Source organism: Trichogramma pretiosum, unplaced genomic scaffold, assembly GCF_000599845.2.
Source record: "Trichogramma pretiosum strain Unisexual culture from Peru unplaced genomic scaffold, Tpre_2.0 scaffold48, whole genome shotgun sequence".
Taxonomy (NCBI): domain Eukaryota; kingdom Metazoa; phylum Arthropoda; class Insecta; order Hymenoptera; family Trichogrammatidae; genus Trichogramma; species Trichogramma pretiosum.
The window spans coordinates 72,764-93,731 of NW_019641228.1; the positions used below are offsets into that span (position 1 = coordinate 72,764).

General features: G+C 42.2%; 2 protein-coding genes across 3 annotated transcripts in view; one reads left to right on the top strand and one right to left on the bottom strand.

Annotated features, from left to right (window-relative positions):
• Window positions 1–19,920, bottom strand: part of LOC106650202 (T-box protein H15-like) — a 36,747-nt gene extending 16,827 nt beyond the window's left edge. Inside the window, exons 1-3 of one of the 2 annotated variants that reach the window (XM_014368111.2) lie at window positions 19,147–19,920; window positions 6,200–6,713; window positions 1,717–1,990 (exon numbers count right to left, since the gene is read on the bottom strand). In XM_014368111.2, the coding sequence (XP_014223597.1) occupies window positions 1,717–1,990; window positions 6,200–6,713; window positions 19,147–19,339 (981 nt within the window). In that variant the 5' untranslated portion in view covers window positions 19,340–19,920. Of the gene's footprint in view, window positions 1–1,716; window positions 1,991–6,199; window positions 6,717–19,146 lie in introns of both variants that reach the window. The other variant, XM_014368110.2, reaches the window with a different exon arrangement.
• Window positions 10,076–11,721, top strand: LOC106650203 (WASH complex subunit 2-like). Its single transcript, XM_014368112.2, has 2 exons — window positions 10,076–11,392; window positions 11,457–11,721. Exons 1-2 carry the CDS (start codon window positions 10,316–10,318, stop codon window positions 11,622–11,624), a joined length of 1,245 nt encoding a protein of 414 aa, XP_014223598.1. The 5' UTR covers window positions 10,076–10,315; the 3' UTR covers window positions 11,625–11,721.
• Window positions 19,921–20,968: the final 1,048 nt, after the last annotated feature.

The window sequence follows — 20,968 nt, forward strand, 5'->3', positions numbered from 1 at the left end:
GCCGGGAGGGGAGCAGTGGCAGCGAAAGAAGAAGAAAAAAGAGAGAAAAAAAATTACGCACGCACACGCCGAGCGAGCCCGAGCGAGCGTAATGCAGTTGCATTGCAGCTCTTTCACTTTTTTACTGCCGCGCGCAATCGAGCGTCGCCGAGGCGTATAACACACTCCCACCTACGTGCGCGCGATACGGATTCGCTTGGCAGCCATTGTTTGGCCGCGAGTCGAGCGCGCGACTTGTGTTGCGTAGGCGTACATACATATAGGCCTGCAACACACACTCACACATGTACCTTATACAACTGCTGAGCTACGATCGAGCTCGAGCCTTCGTCGCCGCTGTTAATATTACCTTCCCTTGACCATTTGCATACGTGCGGTAAAGACTCTTAATGAAAAATCGAGGAAAAAATTTCTCAGCCGTGTGTGTACGCGCCTTATAAACACCTCTAAATGAATTCCTAATGGCCTTGGTAAGTATAGGATAAGCTCGCTCGCGTCGTTAAATGACGAATCTTAAAGCGACCGCAAAGGACGCCTAATAGGAATTTTTCCAGCTCAAACAGCGTGCCTGCTATGGGCGAGTTTACGATTTGAGGTAAGAATTTTGCACGATCGTAGTCGATCGGACGCGTTGTTGCCTCGTAAAACAGACGGTCTCGCGCGCGCCTTCGGTTTTCTATATGATTTCGCACAACTGCAACGAAACGCGTTTATTTCTCTCTTTTTCCTTGTCTTCTTCGCGATTGTGTACGCGTACATTGGTGCAGACAATTTTTATGATACAGCCCGAGATGTATATTCACGTATGAAAATGTTAACACTTGTTCTCGAGATCGTTGAGCCTTGGCACGGGTCGAGTTCACCGCCTCGCTCAAATATATACATATGAAAGAGAAGGAGGAGGAGGACGAAGAAAGAATCTCTTTTTACGAGAAAATATAATCGATAAATTTCTCATAAGCCTATTTATACACAAAATGACACATCCACGGGAGATGTCGTTGTAATAATGATTCGCGAGTGCGCGACTCTGCCTTTGATATTCTCACGATAATGTGACACAAATCACCTCGATAACTTCTTCCCGAGAAAAGTCCAATAAAAAGGTTACTTTATAATCGAGAGAGGCAGGAAGAGAAAAGGTAAGCGTACGATTCGCATACAATCGCGTACGAACAGAAAAACTACATGGAAGAGCATACGTGTATAGAGTATGGGACTCGCATGAGTGAAATTATATTGCGACTGTCGACGACGCGGTTGGCTCACGCCTTCTTGTTATTGGACTAATGTATACACCTAATAATTTCGATACACAAATCTCGAGCGTCGATTTGATGCCTGGGATTAGTATGTATTTACATGACGTACGACATCCTTGAACCAGCTAAAAGATCGAGTCGGTCTCTGATCAAAAGTTCAATTAAAATCCATAAAGAGAAAAAGAAAGAGAGATGCGCGTCACATATGTCGCACCGGTCTCGACGCGTTATTCGGCACAGGTACCTTTACACATGTGTGAATCTCATTTACAAAAATGTCGATACTTTTTCGTAGCGAGAGCAGAACGAGACCTCAAAAATCGCGTGAAAGCGAAGCAAACGAAGAGAAACAAAACCAGAAAGAGGAAACGAAACGAGGCGATGACAGATAACACGTATAATATTATTATTAAAACTAATCATTGATTATTAATCATTAATTGATGAAACTCACCTGTCCGTGTTTGTCCAATTCGTTGTTGGTGAGTTTGACCTTTTCGAAGGACACGACCTGTTTCCTCAGCTGCTCGCCTTTGAACGGTGAGTCCGGATGCACGTAGAGTCGAGCAGGCGCGGGTGGATCTGCTTTGCCTGCGACCAACCACGAGCTTTTGTGATAAGCGTAACGATAGCGCTTGTTGTCCACCGGGACGATATCCATGAGGACGGCGTATTGGGCGTCGTTGCGAAGCCCACTGAACGAGACTCGACAAGTCGGGAACATGCGCCTGCAAACATAAACGACATATGGACCCCTCGTTATTATACAATTTGATAGAAATATTTCATGCGTGCGCGGGGCTAAATTATACCACTTGACGTGAATCGCAATTTGCGAGACTGTAGGTATGCGTAACCTCGAAATTGAATTCGCGATCAACTTCGCGTCGGCTGCCGCAGCTCGCGCCCGACGCCTCGTAAAATTGGTAAATTACAGTTTTAGTCTTGGCCAATCGCATATTTACGGCGCGTATTCAAATTTTCGCGGCATGATTCAACTTTCAACGAGTAAGTAATTTGTATAAACTTTGCATGACTCAAAAGTATCGACCGAACGAGCCCGAACGTAGTTTATAGAAACTCGCGAGAATGAGTTCCAGACGAGCGAGCGAGGCTCGATCGTCTCGCACCTGTGCAGGCTCGTGCAATCCGCGCACCAGCATAGCTGCCAGGCTGATGCAGCAGCAGCAGCAGCGCAGCCAAAACAACACACCCGGACCAGGGACTCCGAAGAGCAGCAGCAGCCTCGTCGACGGTGCTCGCCGCGTCGAGCAGCAGATCTACGAGTTCTCGATACACCCGAAACGACTGAGCAGCGAGGGAGCGTCGCCGATCCAATCCAGGCCCTGCAGTCCAGGTCTCTGCCAGGAGGACCAGCGCTTCATCGAGGGCCTGCAGCGACGGATGCAGCTGAAGAAGCGCCAGAGGGGCTGCTGCGTCGGTGGCGTTTACATTCGCAAGGTCATAGCCCTGCTGGCCTTCTTCTTCCTGCAGGGCCTCTTGTCGACGCTCATGCACAACTCCAGGGAGTACCAGACGTTCTTCGCGACCCAATTGTGCGGTTTCATCGTCATCATGTTCTGGGACTCGGCGGGCAATGGCTTCTTCTGATGTTTTCTCGCGCGACCCGCTCGATATTTTACGATCCGTGTATTACGTCTTGAATATTCCGACTCTTCGCGAACAAATGTATATTATAATATTATCTGTTCACACAGCAGCCATGAATCAACAATTATACGCATCGATCGAGATAAAAGATTAGGCCTTAATTTCATCGTAACCGGCCGCGCGTCGGGCCTCTTTTCGTATCAATCAATTACGTTATTAAAACAGCGAAAAAAATGAGCCACAGGAGAAGTTAAAAAAATACTCGACCCGATTAATTTAACTGATTATTAGTGCAGCGAAGAGCGAACCCCGGCCAGGTGCACACATCCACGCACGCTCCTGGCAGGTTTTTTCTTTCTTTCTCTCTCTTTTTTTTTTTTTTATAATTACAAGTCGGCGTACGAGCCGTTGCTGCTGGGGCGCAAAGAGGCAAATTTGCGAGCTTCATTTTCGACGAAGGCAAATGACGATGACATTAGCCGAGGCTCCTTTTCTGCCAGCCGACGCACACCGCTGATGAAGAGTTCGCGTGTGTGTATACAATGTGGCGGCAGTGCTTGCTCACCCCGCGCCTGTATGGTGGAGCTCGATCGCGCATCATCGTCTGCCTGTCTGTGCGTAAGTGCATTTTTCGAGCCGCTTCGCGAATGTAACGGATCTCGATAACAATGGCGCATGAGACTCTCTTTCAGCAAAGAGCACGATGCGATTGCAACCCTGCATTCACCGTACAACAGCTCTGATAAAAGCGTCTCTCGCGATAATGATGGCTAATATAATCGATGACGTCTTAATTTCTCCGCAGCTATGATCGTGCACTTTTTCCATCGCGAGAAGGCGAGAGGAAAGAAAGAGAGAGAGAGGAGTTGTTTTTTTTTGTTCGTTCATCGTTGGCTATTTTTCGTTCCAGTTACAAGCTATATATAATGTCCAAACGAGGCGTAAAAGCGTTGATGTTTCAATAATAATTTCAACTTCTAATAAAAATGATAATCATAATAATTTTTCTCTGTGTGTTTCTCTCTCTCTCTTTTGAAAAGTGGCTTAAGCTCGCTCGCGGCGCTGCAGAGCTCATTAATTAACGCGCAACAAAATTGATAATGTATGCGCTGCGCCTCGTGTAAAACGTCGAATTCCGACACGTTTTATTCACTGGCATTTACATTTTTATTGGCGCTGGGTAGAAAAAAAAGGCAACAAAAAGAAAGAGAAAATGCCATAAAACTGGAATACACTTTGCTGAACGCGACGAGTAAATAACAACGAACGCAGAGGCAAAGATGATGCTCGCTGCTTCTGCTGCTGGGGGACCAGCGAGCCAAGTAAGAGGCGCGAAACGACCCCCCGTGGATTACATTTTTTTTCGTTGTCATCGTCGGTGCTTCAGCTCACGAGAAAATCACGACGACTGCTCACGGATCTTCGTTTGGATCAATGAAGAAGAAGAAGAAGAAGAAGAAGAAGAGGCAGCTCCGCATTTGGTGGTCGTTTCGGTGAATATTCATGCACAACTATGTGTGCGTATAGGCAAGTATCCTGGCTTTTTGTCGATACACGCAGGCGATTATGGTCCGAGGGACAAATGCGGGATTTTGTTGCGACAGTCTCTGTTGGGCATATAGCACGTGTGCGCTGCGCGAGTGAAAATGCTTAATCTCGTTTTCGCGACGTGTTTCATTCAAAAGCCATTAATCATTGTTGGGCCAAAAGGAGTGAGGCGCAACGCGAGGAGTTAATTATCACACCGTCGGCGCCGTGCGAAATCGCTAATTCTTCCTTTCCGTTTTTCCATATACGTAGCACACATGTAGCGAGAATATTCGCGTCGTGTTATATGGCACATGTATAATGTCATATACGCCATATATTGGAGAATCACGACGATCGCGCGCGACACTGAATATTTTTGTATAAATTCAGGAATCCTTCCAAGAAAAAAAGACGTCGCCTGGCGCCGCAGCTCTATAGCTGGCTCATTTGAATTTTAATGATTCTCGTTTTCTGTTATTGCCCCGGACTCGCTCGCTCGCTCGCTCGTCGCACAGGCAGCAGCAGCAACTCGATGATACGAGAATGCGCGCACACACATATGCAGCAGGACTGCCTGTTGGGTGTTGTAACGCGTCGCTTCTGCTAATTTCTCTAACCTTTCCATTCGACACTTTTTATATGCGACACGAGCTTTTTCTTCGTTTCGTTTGTTCGTCCGGTCCGCGTCGAGCTCTTAGGCGCATTATAATATTTATATATAAATACGTATACTCGCGATCGTTGCAGCGCGCGCGTCCGTGATATTATAAATTTGTCCTAACACGACTGTTGATGGTCTTTATTACCCACACCGAGCGCACGGGGACTGTATTATATACGTATAATATATATGTGCTGCGCAATATAAGCACGCGGCCAGTGCTGAATATTCGATAACAAAACTGTTCCACCTTTAATTTAATGTAACAGTCACGCACACACACACACACACACATACACGCATATATATCCAACTGCAACTGCAGCTGCATTCGCGAGTCTTTCTCGCGAGCCCGTGCTTATATATAGGATTATTAGCATAGTCGTATAAAAATGAAGCGTAATGTGCTGCGCGCTCGTAAATAATATTGCGGACTAGCGAAAAGAACCGCTTCTTCTCTCTCTCTCTCTCTCTTTCTTTAAGTATCTCGTAAAGCGAAGCAAATTTTTTCTTTCGCTTTTTTTTTAATTGTTCTTACTGACGATGTGGTCCCGCTTTACAACGGTCATTTATCAAGGTCGGATGGTAGGCGTAACCCCCTTATTTTTTTTCTTTCTGCACGATACGCATGTAGTACGCATCATGTGCTGTACGCAGTCTCTCGCGTAATTTCCTCGGGTATTATTGAGTCGTCCTTACAATGTGCATCGAACTTAATACATTTTTTTTTCTTGCTTCTTCCTACCTTTACAATTATGATATTTCATTAAGAGTAAGATGCTATCGTCTTTATTATAAATTTCCCAAATATCAATCTTGCTCTTCTCTCTCCCTTTATCCCCTTCTTTCCTTCTCTCTCTCTTTCTTGCTCAGTCCGATCTTAACCCGAGGCGCGCTTAAGAAGGTTAAACCAACAACAATAAAAGCCCTATCAGAGAGATAAGGGACGGCCTTAGACGCAAGTTCGCGTGTTACCAACGTATTAATCATTCCATTCTCGCGCTCGCACGTACATAGCACGTATATATAGCATAAAGAGAGAGAGAGAGCGAGAGAGAATTGCCGAGCGCGCGGAAATTCGTAAGTCAACGCTTTACGCGCGTGTTTGTATACAGTTTGGCGCGTTCGCACTCACCTGCCGGTCTTGGTGATGATCATCTCCGTTCCCAGGTCGTTGAACTTATCCCACAGGTCTTTGGTTTCCAGATGACACTGGACCTCGCGCAGCTCCTCCGAGTTGCAGAGCGGCGCCGCCGGTACTTTGCGCTTTTTGCTCTTCACTCTGCTCTGTTTGTTGCTAGCCTTGCTCGACTGATGCTGCTGTTGCTGCTGCTGCTGCTGCTGGGGTTGCTGCTGATCGGCCTCGTCTTCGTCGATGTCGTCCGTGGCTCGGCGCTTGAGGGGATTCGGCGGCTCGTCGACGCTGCTGCACTCCTCGACGTCGATGTCGATCTCGTCCTCGTCCTCGTCGACGGCGGAGGACTTGTCGGTGCCTAGACTCTCGGCGTCGTGGCCATTGCTGCAGCTGCGGTCGTCGCGGTCGCTCTCCTCCTCGATTATCGATTCGTCGTTGCTCGTCGTTGGCGTCGTTGTCGTCGTTGCCACCACGGTCGCTGTGGCCATTACGTTGACGGGTGACGTGCGCGAACCTGCTAGAGAGACACACACAAGCGAATATCGATTTTTAGTACGGCAATATTCTCCGGCTGCCCAATGCTGTTTTACAGGGAAAAAAAGCGTTGAAATGTTTATATGTTGCGATTGCAAAAATCTCCTCGGTATATTACGTGCCAGAGAGTCCAGTAGAAGCTGGACTAGTATTCTCATAAAATAATTGCTTAGGCGCGTGCACTCGATGACAGTTTAAATATGGCTTTATGTATATGTACGCTTATACGCGTGAGATAGCCAAGCTCGAGGTATGCTAATCAATGACTTTACGGATTGTATTGCAGAAAACTTGCTGCTGCTGCTGCTGCCATTGGCTCCGAGAGACTTAATCACATTTGATTAATAGACTGGTAAAACTTGAAAATTCAATACGATATTGCAAATTTATGTCCGATCACTCGTTTAATATCTATATGAATCGAATGATATTCGCATTAAACAGAGAGAAAGAAGAAAAAAAGAAGAAAAATTAAAAAGAATAATAAGTATGTACACACACGATTAGATTAGCTGCTATTGCGGCTGCTGCTAGTCTTTTGCAAAATATATATAAAATGAGCGTTCTTATCTCAACGCTTTTCTACATAGAAATCCTCCGGCGGCGGCGTCGCTATATTATACCTTCATAACGCCGTATATAAACATAAACATGCATATATATGGGCATTAATGTATAGGTGTACAACATAGCAATTAGCATATTAATCCATTAAAAGAACTTAGCGCGAGTTGCGAACACGCGCGATGGGAATCTGAGCGTATAGAGTGTGTGTGTGTGTGTGTATAAATGAGCCGCGCGCGAGTATCAAGCGAAAAAAGAGGGAAAGCTCGTGTGTATTATTATCGATAAAATGTGCGAGAGAGAAAATTTGTACATTGCACGATTTCAGCGGTTTTGCATAATCCTCTATTTTATTCATAATTCTCCAGGTGTATAATAGTCACCGAGGTCCTGCGTGGATAGCAAAGAGCCCTTGATAATAAGTTATATTTTACGAGAGAAAGAAAAAAAATTACTCGAGCTGGGATGAACAATGTTAATGATGAGTTTGGTACGTTACGTTGTCAGCGAGATTCTCTCTCTTTCTCTCTCTGGCTCAGGTTGTGCAGCTACTGTCAGTGCAATAAACATATCGCTCGCGTCGCTCACTCATTCTACACGTACGTGCCTGGCGTTATTTACGATACGCGTTCAAGTTTCTTCCTTCGATTTTTATTTCCAATTTGATTGTTTTATTACAAATTGAGTTGGCGAGCTCACAGGTGTAAATGGTAGATTGAAGAAAAAAAAATTAGCCAAGCCGTATATTGATTTTTAACGGAATTATGTTGTACTCGCAGAGAGAGTAGTTCGCGCGCTGACGTCTATATTCGTCATCGACCGAGGAGTCGAGACGAAAAAAATAATAACGATAAATTTTCTTTAAAAACACTCTTTCACCGGAGGAATTCGAGCACTGTCACTGGTAAAAAAATTATGCGCGCGCATTTCTACGCGCGAGACGTGTCGCATAAATACTTGAACCGTGTCTGTTAGCTACGGACGAAAATAAATTTTGCACTTGTCGTAGACTTTTCAACGATATCCGCGTATTCGTCTGTATGCGTGCGTGTATTGCGCAATTTTTCAATTATCAACCAAAAAAGTTTAATTATTCGATCGAGTTTCAATCATTTTGCAGACCCCCTGAAATAGTATATTACTGCCCTAGACCGCGAAAAACAGAAAAGTCCCAGAGTACGTGTAAATAGTGGCCGAGGCTGATGACCACGTGCTCTGGGGCTTTCTTTTTTCGCGACATAGGCCTGTATACTATTTTTCATGAAGAGTGGCCCGAAAATCGCTCTTTCCGCTTTGCGCAGCGGTAGGGAAGTAGTCACTTTTGGGCCGCTGGTATGAAAAATAAATTTGAAGGTACCCATGTCTCTCACATTTTCATTAAATAGTTAAAATTTTACACATTAAAAAAATGAAAAGCATTTCGTTATATGAAGAAAAGTTATACGTTTTGACTTGTATCATTTATTGGTTTTAAATTCATGCTGTCCCTTTTTTCTTCAAAATCGTAGACCATTATGTTTACATTAACTATTTGATCTCCAACAAACAATGATAATAATATACTTTGTATTGCTTACTCATCCCTTCCATATTTAACTTGAAATCAAATCATCTGCCTAATATTGACTTCGTGGTCCAAATTTTCAAGGCATGGTCATCAGTCATTATTGAACCGTCACCATGAAAGCATTTCTAATGGGTCCAAGCTCTAGCTGTTTTTCATCAAATGGTAAATCTCGGGAACAAGATCTGGAGTTCTTAATTGAAGGTGGCGACTCCGTGAGTGTTGAAATTTTTGTTAGTTTTTCATCATCTTTTTAGTTAAAAGTCTAATAATCATGAATAATTGACATTGTGCAGGGTTTTGCCTCTCTAAGCTCGTACCAATCGAGCAAAATATCGGCACTATGGGACAAGATTTGCACTACCATCAGACGTCTACCCCATTGGATGATGTACGTCGCATTTATCGCTATAATGGCTCTCTTTATCTTTATTGGACCCATTATACGTGGAATTAGTGGCACGGCGGAGACCAAAAAGATGGTTGGCTAAATCTGGCTGAAAAATGCAATAAGTAGCCGATGGTAAAAGGCTATATCTCGGACGAAGACACGATGATATTAGCTGTTCAATAATAACATCGAACATAACGTGTGTGTACCACCATATACACACGTCTACCTCTATTGCCTATTCTTTCACTTATCTCGCTTTTACTTACAGTTACGCGTGTGTATTGTCACATACACATTTACTCAAATTGATTGACAATTTTTTATATAACCCAATTGTGTCTGAATTCTGAAATGTATAGCTACATAGCCATCCATGTAAAACTCAATGAATAAATCTTATCCGTTCATTGAATAAAATTGTTTTGTTTCGATTTACTTTATTTATTACACCTTATAATAACATTAAACAAAATTAGTTAATATGTACTTCACAATTAATTTGCTATTGAGTTAATCAATATATTGACTAATTCAAATTAAATTAGAAAATATCTACGTTTTAATCAACAAGAGAAATTAAAAATTCAACGGTTTATCTAAATTAACTAATAATTCTAACAAATTTGTCATTGTAACAAAAATAAAAATATCTTCGACTGATTTCAAAATAAATATTTACAAATTGACGGGTTAATTTAACGTAGACACTATGAAAAACACAAATACCACAAATATTAAAAACAGTTCAAACTTCAGAGGGGATTGTACAAGCTATTGATTTCAAGTATAGGCCCAATTAAATTGCTTATTTGTCCACGAGGTTTATCTCGTACGTATGCTATAATTAAGATAGTTGCTCCCTTGGAAACTGTCTTAGCTGTTAATATATTCAAATGAGCAAATGTCAACAATATACAAAAAGACCCCTCTCTGATGTTGTCATGAAAATTGTCTGCGGCTACTGGTCCTTCAATTCATCGCACGAAGCCGCGGTAACTAGTTTTCGGCGTAACGCGGCTATAATTTTTAACTGTTGTAGCTTATAAACTATAACTCCATCATGATAAAAAAACTTCGTGCGTTGAAATCCAAGAAGAAGAAGAAGACAAAAGAAGCGTCGAGCACGGCCAAGGAGAAAGTTGATAAAGACAGCGTTAAAACTAAATCCGGCAAAGGTTCAAAATCCACTGACACAAGTAATGCTGAAGCAAGCAATACTTGCACTGTGGGCTCGGAATATGAGTGGGCAACCGTCAAGGTACCAAATTCTCCAACGGTGATTCCTGATACTAATCCGGACAGCATAGATCAAGCAGCAGGTAGTTCGAATTTGCTGCCTACGAGTGGGTACCCGTCAGTATCTACCTCAAACCCCAGTCATCCAAAGCTGAGCTTGCAGCAGTGGATGCGTGAACGAGACAATCAAATGCCTTTGTCCGTGGAAGATTTGCCCGTGATAGCGAGGAGGAGAAGAAGAAGAAGCAGAAGCATACGGAATCGAGTCAAACGGAACAGAACTCCCCTTCCTTGCTTTAAAAATTCTAATATCCCTAAAAGTACATATGCTGAAACACAACGAAAAATCAAGGCTATGACTCAACGATCCGGTCTCACTATTCTAAAACCATCTAAAAAAGTTCGGCCGTTAAAAAAAATTTCTGAAAAATCGAATTCACCTATGAAGGTAATAAAATATACTCATTCATATTCAGCCAAGAAGACTCCAAAAGAGACTCCAAAAGAGACTCCAAAGAAGACTCCAAAAAAGACTCCAAAGACGACTCCAAAGGATTCTTCAATTCCTTTAGGAGGTAGTCCTGAACATAAGAAAGATTCCATTGAAGGGAATTTAGGTTCCGCTGAAGCTTCTGGTTCCTCTCCAAAACTGTGTTCCACTCAAGTCTTGGGTTCTCCTGCAATTGGGTCAAACACTACAAATTTGCATATAGCCATAGCTCCATCATCTACTGAAACTGTGAATTCTGATCATTCCTCCAAAGCTTCCAAAGAAGAAATTGTAGAGTATGATGAGAATCCGGACGCTTCCTCGACTCCAACAGAGCTTCTATTGGACGAGGGGAGATCCTCTTCAGTTTACTATTTACCAGCAACAGCCGTTGACATACCAGAAGAAGATGTAAGTGTTATTCATCTATTATTTTTTTTCTATTCATAATTTTCCATTAATAACTCATTTGCAGCCCGATGAGATAACATTTTTCACTTCAAGAGCATCCCGACACCGAATACAAAGGAGGGAGCAATTGATGAATAATAAGCAAAAGCGAACTTCCATCATAATAGCTATTATTTTACTGGCCGTGTTTTTTATATGTCTGAGTGTGCCTTTTATAATCAATCAATTATGATGAATGCAGGAGAAATGAAATTGCTATCGAAAAATCAATATTTTATGCTTTGAAACCGATGGGATGATTTTTAATTGTATTAATTTTTAAAATATATACACTTGTCGAAATATATGTATATAATAATATACATATTATTAATATGGAAAATATGTCCAAAAAATTATGTACTAAATATTTGTATAAATAATGAAAATTTACCAAATAAATGTATTTTGTTACTCCTATCGACAAGTTCATTATATTTTGTTCAAATCAATATTTTCAAACTATAGTGAAGTCTCTATAACATTCAAAGAATCAGTTTTATTTTCGTTATTATAAGCTATTATTTAATTACGAAGTAACTTTCAAATATTAGAAAATACCCCTTCTTCAAATTGAGTTAAACAATTTTATTCGTATTCCAGACATACTGATTTAATCATAAAAATCCTGACAGTCACTTCTTAGAGTTCTCTCGTTGTAGATATAGTAACGGTTAAGCATACAAGCAACAGTTCAACAATGAGTGACCAACCGAAAATTGTTTTTCGTGGGGTTTCAAAAAATACTTTAGTAAAGGCTAGAAAAGTATCATTATGCAGAAAATCCACATCTCCTTCGAATGACGCTCGAAAATTGACAAGCCAAGCTCAGACGACGGCAGAAAAAATAGAAAAAGAAGATCCCCGTACCGATGCCACTTTAGATCCAGAACAAGAGCTAGCTGACTTCAAAGGAAAGTTAGAAATGCGCAGAATTATACAATTAAAGCATTTAATTTTAGCTCTTGCTATTCTGTTTGTGGGACTACTTTTAATAATATCAGCTTACATTATTTTTTAAACTTTTTGCTTCAAGTTGGTCATCAAAAAGTTGGTGATGTCAAAATTAAGTTTTTTTGCACTTGCGTAGATCCAATTTTTTTCTTCCAAATAATGAAAAAGTGTATTTATCTTTTTGTTCGTGTACATGTACTCGTACACTAGTATATTGATATAAAATCATTGTAATATTATTATATGAATATAAAAGTATCATGAGGTATTAATCTAGTCAAGATGTAAAAGCACACATACTAATACTCTGATATTTTTATTGACTTTGTTCTGGTCGAATAAATGAAAACATGTCGCTTCGATGACTGACTTATAAATCGAATAACTTTTTTATGTATTCTATGCCTACATTTATCAATATATCATATTATTTTTCAATATAATCATATTATTGCCTCTATTTTTAAGAAAAATTTACGATCTGTTTGGATGGACAAAAATACTACTTGCATATTTACCGAGCAAAAACACTTCGCGTAAAATCTGCAAGCCATTTGTCGTATAGTTTGGTGCACGTGTTTCACTCTAGTTATCGTCGTTAACTTTTTAAAAATAATGCACGCGCAGCGCAAAATTTTCCATACAGTAACGTAAAATCTATCGACTGAAACCAGAGAACAAATCATAATATAATAATATTTTTAAATATCCCCGCTTGTCATTATCAAAATGTAGAGAAAATTGTACAAAAACACTCGGTATGGACTTTAACGTTAGCAGTTGAAGTTCATAAACGTTACGTATGTAGGTCAAGTAATGAGGTTCAATCCGTTTGGTTAGAAGTTTTCGAGGAGGACCCCGAAAAAGTTTAGAGTCAACATTCCGAAGACACCAAAAAGAAATGGATTCTGTAAGATCTTAACAATAGTCTTGGTCTGCTTCGCAGGTGTTTTAAGCGTATGGTGTATCAACTATACCATCAGAATGTATTAAAACTCGAAGGGCCGCGAGATAAATCACACAAGAGAATTCCCGTAATGGCGCTAATTTTCATTTAAAAATTGTATTTGACTACGATACGTTAAGAATGATCTATATTTAAAACTGATGTCTACTATATACGTTTACTGTCATATACGTATAAACTCATTGGTATTCAATGCACGATCCTTAGGATAAACTAAGCAATGGCATGGTGCAGAAAGTGACAATTTTTCAAACAGCAATCGTGTATTTTGATTCGATATAGCGTGACAGAAAACATTACTTTTACCATGAACATGCTTCGAGATTTTTACTTATTGTTATATCTCAATCATTTCGAATAATAAGTTCTGTGGAAAAAGAAATGTAATGCAAAAATTCTTATAAAAGTGACAAAACTCATACCTATATATATCTTTAAATATAGGCAAATGACTCTGAGTTGTCGCGACAAAGGCAATTTGATAGGACAAAAAAATTAAGTTTCGAAGTTTAAACAAAAATGAAAACACCTTCATTCAAAGATATCGATAACGGCTACGATTAGTCGTCACAGATAAGAAATGAAAAGTAAGTCGATATCTTTATATAATAACATTTCACATGCAGGCTTCTTATTTCTGCCCGAACTGGAGAAACTCGAAATCACAATAAGAAACTGCTGCTGCTGCTTTGGAGCCAACGAAAAATGCCTCGTCTCGTTGAGGGTGTTATTAATCGAGGCGCTTATAAAGGTACACATGTATAGGTGCAAAAACCAGTTCTCTCTCTCTCTCAGCAGGCTTGGGTATATGCACACAGTCAGACACGGCACACATGGGTATACGACTATATAACGCATCGTTGTGCAAGGATTAGCCGCGGTAGCCGTGTATCCTCTGCTGCAGCCGCGCGAACAAATCATAAATTAGTGCTTATATATTGAAAATATACCTGTCGCTCGTGGTATTATTACTGAGAAATCGTTGAAACTGCGAGTTAATTAATCGCCCCAATACAGCGACTACAAGGAGAGAAAAATGAAATTTAAACATAGCTCGCTGAGCCACCCGAGACGTACGTACGTACTTAACCCGATGAAAACTCAACTGTCGTTGATAGAGCGAGCAAAAAGACGCTTGCGTCAGAAAATATAATATGAACGAAAAAATGTTGCATAAGTGTTTAATCTATTGAAAGAAAGAGAGAGAAAAGAAATGTTCGTGTGTACAGCTTTCACGTTGCGACGAAAAGTCTATAATCTACGACATACGTTGCAGCAAGCGCAGCGAGCCATTTGAATTTCACCCGACCAGTCTCTTGGCGAGCGGACTGTATTGTTAGATACTTCATGTGCTGCAGTGTCTAACAATTTTATTTTTTATTGTAAATTCGACGTTGAAACAATGCCAATGACTCGAAAGTTTTTCGAAACGCGTAATATCGATAACTGCTGATATATAAGTTTATGTTGACTCAGTAAAGGCAAATAAGACCAATTTTTCTCATTTCATTCCAATTTGCTTTTGATGCTCGCTCGCTACGATGTTTAACAATAATAAAGCTAAAAAAACAGTCGATAGCACGTACACACTTTTTCGTTCTTTGGAATGAAATACTCTGCTACCTTGTGCACGGAGAAATTTACACAAGACCTATTACAACGAGGATATCAACGCCAAAATTTCGCACGATAAGGTACGTCAAGACTATAAACGCGCCTTACACGTAACGGGCGCGCGCACGAAGGGCCGAAATCAAGCAATCATTTTAAGTTACACGCGCAGTTCGTAGACGGGGAGAGGATCGAGGTATATTACAGCGGGCCGGGAAACGTCTCAATTGCTCGAAAATAGGAAACGATCACTGCCGCCGCCACTGCTGTATTATATGCGCGTATTTACGTATACGTGACTGCGGACGAGTCGATAAGCGGAAATCGTTTTGGCCTAGCCATTCGTCGGGGCTATACTGCACGTCCTATACGCCAAGTTATTAGAAGCGCATTTTAAATTGCATTTCGATTCGTTGCTATACTTCGTTGCATATGGTAGGAAGGCACATATAGCGCGAGATTCGAGCTAAAGCCGCTAAATTTAAAGCTATTGTTCGAATCGTAAACTCGTCCGAGGGAGTACGTGTGCGCGACTCTGCGAGCTCTTTAAATATGCGATGATCGGCCGATATTCCACGCGAATTTCCAACGAATTAAAGTAAATCGGGCCGCTTTACGCGTGCGTGCCTCGTAAATCACGTCCTGATAAACTCATCGTGCGCATATTATACTTCTATATATAGGGGAGATTACGATATCCGTGGTCCCGCGAGTTTATGCAAAATTTCGACCCAGCTCGACGTAACTAAGTATCTAAACGTGAAAAAAGTCGACTACAAGTGTTGTCGACTCAACTCGTGACCTGTGTGATGCAGAAAACACAACTTATAAGCAGGTAATGTGGTCAGCACAAAGGGTGTATTGGATGCTCCCCGAGTGAGTGCGGTCGTCGGGTAGGTGCCGGCGTGTGGAGCGAGGTCAGGGCGAGGAGCGGGTGCAGGGGCGCAGCCCCTGCTGGGGGAGCAGGGGGCGAAGCCCCCGCTGGGGGGTTGGGGGGGCGAAGCCCCCCCACTAAAAAAAACCACACACATATTTAAAAAAAATAAAAAAATAAAAAATTCAGAACTTTTTTTTTAATTTCATTGATTTATTCATTATAGAACTACGTGACAGAATTAAACTCACATCTTCCAGAAACTTAATCGCGACTTCATTAGTAGCTACTAACTTTTCAAATGAGTAAAAAATGGAAAATTTTTTTTCAATTTAGTATATAACAAAGGATTGTGCACTCATTTTTTCATAAACTAATTACCCGTCAACTATATCAAAAAGCACTGACAAAAAGCTATACAATTTACTGCCAGCTAAAAGTTGTTTAACGGACAAACAATGATCGTTCAAACGCATCGTGTTCGAAATTCAATAATTGAAAATTATCGTAGATGTTAAAAAATACAATTATAGATAAAAACTTAAGGAATTTTGATCAGAAAAAAGATACAGATAAGGGAAATATACTAAATTAGGCATAAATCCTTTTTTTTTACTCTAACTTTATTGTTATATAAATTGAAAATTTTCACATTACAATGAATGCAAAAAGTATTTAAACACTCCAAACGATCGAGATTGAGCGCCATCCATCGGAATTTTGCATAAAATCGCGGGACCACGGATATCGTAATCGTGCCTATATATAAAATCTGCATCGAGCCGGTTAAAATAAGTCGTTACAATGTAATCTTCGTAGGCGCGCGCGCGTCGTTGAATCGCTTCGATTTACCACACGCACTCGGGTGTTTGGCTAAAAAGTCGCGCGACTCGCACTCGAGGGGGTATGCAAAACAAATAGCGCGCCCGAGGAATTCCGTATAGTCATGCGTTTCAGCAAATGCGGAACCGTCGGAAAAATACGAATAGTACTCGCGCTTGTTAACGAACACAGTCGCCACCGAGCGGACATATAGTCTACTGAGCAGCGCACGGGCCCGAGCGTACTAATAAACTGCTTTAAAAATTGTTTTCACTATTAAATGCCAGAATTATGGCCTTTCCAAGCCATTGTTTTCCTCGAAGCATAAAGTTTCTAAAGCGTACGTTAATGACTTGTTCAGCGTCGTCGTATCTACTATATATATATAAGAGACCACTGAAAAGCCGGAGATTGAGTTTTGCGCAATTATTTTCCCAATATTTCAGTAGCAATATAATATAAGGAAAGTTTCGCGGTCGTCCGGACATGGAATGCTTCCAATGTAAACAGAACAAGTGACAGATAGTCGTGGCGCGACTTGTTGTTATCATCGCGTGAAACGACAACATAAAAGCCAGGCGATTTCAATATTGTCTTCTCGAGTACCATACAAAATTAAGGTATACAAACCGCAATTACGGAAATGGAAAATTGAATGGCATCGATCGAGTCGCAATACAATAAAAATGAAGCACTGCGCAAGATAATTCCTCGACTCGGCGAAATCCCAGCAGCTCCAGATTTTAGCAGCACACGACGACTATGACGACGGCTACGACAACAAGTGTACATCATATGGTGTGAGGCCTAGCTCATTTGCAGTTTCCGAATCCCATATATATGAGTATTATATATGTTGTCGAGCATAAGGCATATACATATGAATGTATGCGATATTATACAGACGTTAGTGTGCGTGTGTGTATAATACGAGCTCGGGCTGCCGGCGGCGAGGACGAAGACGAAGACTCGACGAGAAGACGCGGCGCCGACCACCCAAGAATATACCCTGTCACCAAGCTACAGCAGCCGGAGTAGCAGCCGCGAGACATCTTTTACCTTCGTGTCTTGTAGTGTAGCGCATATTGTACGCGCCGCAATTTGTTACGTGCAGCAGCTTAATTTTTTCCCCCTCTCCTCTCGATGTCTCTTTTTCCTTCGATCTCGCAGATATATATACCGCAATTGTACGAGCGAGTGCAGATTATTTTGACAGTCTATTCGAACGTCTATATAAAAGTATAGCTCGAATAGTTTAGGCCACATGCGTGGGCGCATAAAAAGCTGCTCCAACTTGGCTGTACATAGGGTCGGGGTTACAATATAGACTGTGGAACACAGCACGCGGGGCGTCGACTATGCGATCGTCTTCCGAGCTCTCTATTAAGTGACGGATCATCATTTGGTCGATGATATTTATTACAGCGTTGGGATATCGTCCGGTGGGAAACGACGCGTTTGTCATCAATGGACGCGTCGCGTCGTTAACGTTTCGGAGCTTTTGTCTTCTTCTTTTTTTGCGTACGCGCGCGAAATGGATACATGATATTAAATGCGTGGGGCAGTGCTCGATATTTACGAGCGAGATTTCAGGAAGCTCTCGTTATATTATGTTCGACTCGTGATGATTTTCTTTTGTGCTCGGGGCCTGCTGCTCCGTAGCTTAGGTGTTGATTCCATAATGGACCGTCGCGCGGACGCACCGCAAGAAAAATATAAGAAGGCGTTCTTTTACCTTACAAATTCATCGACTTGATTTTCGGAAAACATTTGCAATTTTCGACGATTCCGATATGCCGGCCATGAAATTCGTTAAAATTCGCTTGCGATACAGCTGATTTACCGTTCCGTCGGACGTCGCTGCGATTTGCACTGACTTTCGAAACAAAGCATTTTCATTTGCATTTTAATATTTATTCATTTTTGCATTAATTTTTTAATTTAAAGATATCGAAGGAGTGATCATAATGAAATTCATTTGTTATTTTTTAAATTTTTTGTTAAATTTATTTAAATGTTGTAGACAAATTTATACGTTATAATGAATTCTTTTACAGATGCAGATTTTATAAAAAAAACACTCGGTGAAATACCAGCGCGTACAATGTACATAAATGATACAATTTTTGCCTTTTACTGCGAGGCACATTTGTAATAATGACAAATTATCCGTCGATAGAATGAATTCTGTCGAGCTGGCTCGGTATCACTCCCACAACGCGTTGTGCAGTCGATACTGCGCGAGCCGATCGAATGCCTCGACTCGATTCGCTTCTTTTGCAGCTATATAAAAGGGGTAAGCGGGAATTCCGATCAACGCCGCGTATCATAACTCATCGAGCCGTCAATTGGCGTGCGTATGCACATATTACTATTATAAATGGGCGCTCGGCTAGGAGCATTCGTAGGATGCATAATCGATGTTCGCGACGCGCGCCCTACAGCAAGTTCACTCGAACTCATAATAAGCCAAATGCTTGTACTTACGATGCTCGAAATTGAGTGGTCCGCTCGGTGCGTAGGGTAGCTTGCTCGGGCACTCGAGTACCGCCGCTGGACTGATGTTGCGGATAATGGGCCCGTTGGCGTAATTTTGTACGAACGCGGGGCCTCGCGGGGCCATTATAGCTGCGATGCTGAAGTCCGTCGCCTTCGTGCGCTCACCTTTCGTCGTCGGCATCGCAATTGTTTCTTTCGCGCGCACTGATCAACAATACGACGCCAACAAAAACAAAAGGTCAAAGAACTAATTGGCAAAACTTTTATACTAATGTTCTATACAGTTCGAAGCAGTTTGTGGTACTTTCACTGGGAGGGTGTGGACGGTGTGTATAGATATACGATGGCAAACTCGTAAAACACTCGCGCACAGTAGATTAGCTTTTTACGTAACTGCTGCAACTGTGGCTACGGCCTGGCCAACAACTCGCGTACACACTCGGCATTGGTGGCTCGCGACAAAAACACTGCCGGCTCCAAAAAAGCACCAGTCAACTGAATAAAATTGCACACCACAATGGGCTATACGTGTACTCGATTATTAGTGCGAATATTCGATATCTTCGCTCTCGCCTCTTTTTGTGCGGCTGTCCTGGATTAAAAATTCAACACCTCTAGTTAATGCACTTTTATCTACAGTCAAGCTGTAACGATGCACAGAAGCGGCACAACTCGAAATGTTTTTTTTTTTCCTCTCGATCGATCTCGCTCGAGGCAGCGAAAATACGACGTTCTACGAACGAACGAACGTCTGTGCCACTACACAACACGATGCTGACTGTTCTCGGCTTGCAGCTACTTTACAGCGGTCTCTCATCCTCCCACGAAGAGCAAATCCCCTCCTCTTCGACAGTGGCGATTGCGCGCGCACACACGAGGTACAAGAACGGAACTCTGCGTTCGAGAGAGTCAACCATAGCCGTGTGGACGCGTGGAGAAGAGAAGGAGGCAGGGAGAGAGAGAGAGACGAGCGATCAAGGAAAAGGCGGAGTCATCGACGCGCCCGGTCTCTCGGATGCCATGTCGAGCGACTGCAGCGGTAGCCGAGCCACGCCCACTTGCCAGAGCTCCGGCATAAGCTTATCATCGACGCCGCGCTGTACTCGTACGCGGAGAGGCGGTAATGTCAAAGCGAAGAAGGGTAACCATTGTCTCTCGCTCTCAGCTGCTCTACACTGCTAAACTCCGCACTGACGCACACACGAGCACACGGACATATTTGCAGGCCATATAGAGCGGAGCGCGCTGAAAGAGATCGATCGTGCGAGCTAGAGGGTTGAAAGCCAGACGGAGGGGTGCACACGGCCGGATATAGCTCGAAGAGCAACGATAAAAAGAAGCTTTCTTGTTATAGCCAGCATGTGCACCTCTGTATACACCTATAGCATACACACGGCAAAGTGGAAGTGGTCGTCTCCCGATATATAGGGAGGGAGGTTACTGCCAGCCTCGTCGCTTATGCACGACCATCGGCTTCTGCTCTCGTCGTCGTGTGGCGTCGTCGTGTGTCGAGGAGGCGACGCGTTGCGCTGCAAAAAATAAAAACGGCCGAGCACGCCCGAAGAAAAATGGATGCGACGAGATAAACGACGAGTAATGGATTTTTGCAGTCTATCCTGCGCGCGCATAAGTTACAAATTGCCTCCCGAACTCTGTGCATTTATGCCCAAGCTTGTCTTTGTGACTTTTCCGCGCGGTCAAACTGAGAAAATTACGACGAGTCGATTTTCCTGCGTGACTTCTCGTATTCCACGGTATTTTTATGCATACCGTTGCCGGTTGAAAAGACGGAGTCTGCGATATACTCAGT

What these genes read in the sequence shown, in the direction of transcription:
- LOC106650203 (XM_014368112.2), top strand. Translation starts at nt 10,316, where the DNA reads ATGATAAAAAAACTTCGTGCGTTGAAATCCAAGAAGAAGAAGAAGACA. An exon ending in TTGACATACCAGAAGAAGAT is followed by an intron (nt 11,393 to 11,456) that starts GTAAGTGTTATT and finishes ACTCATTTGCAG; the next exon opens with CCCGATGAGATAACATTTTT.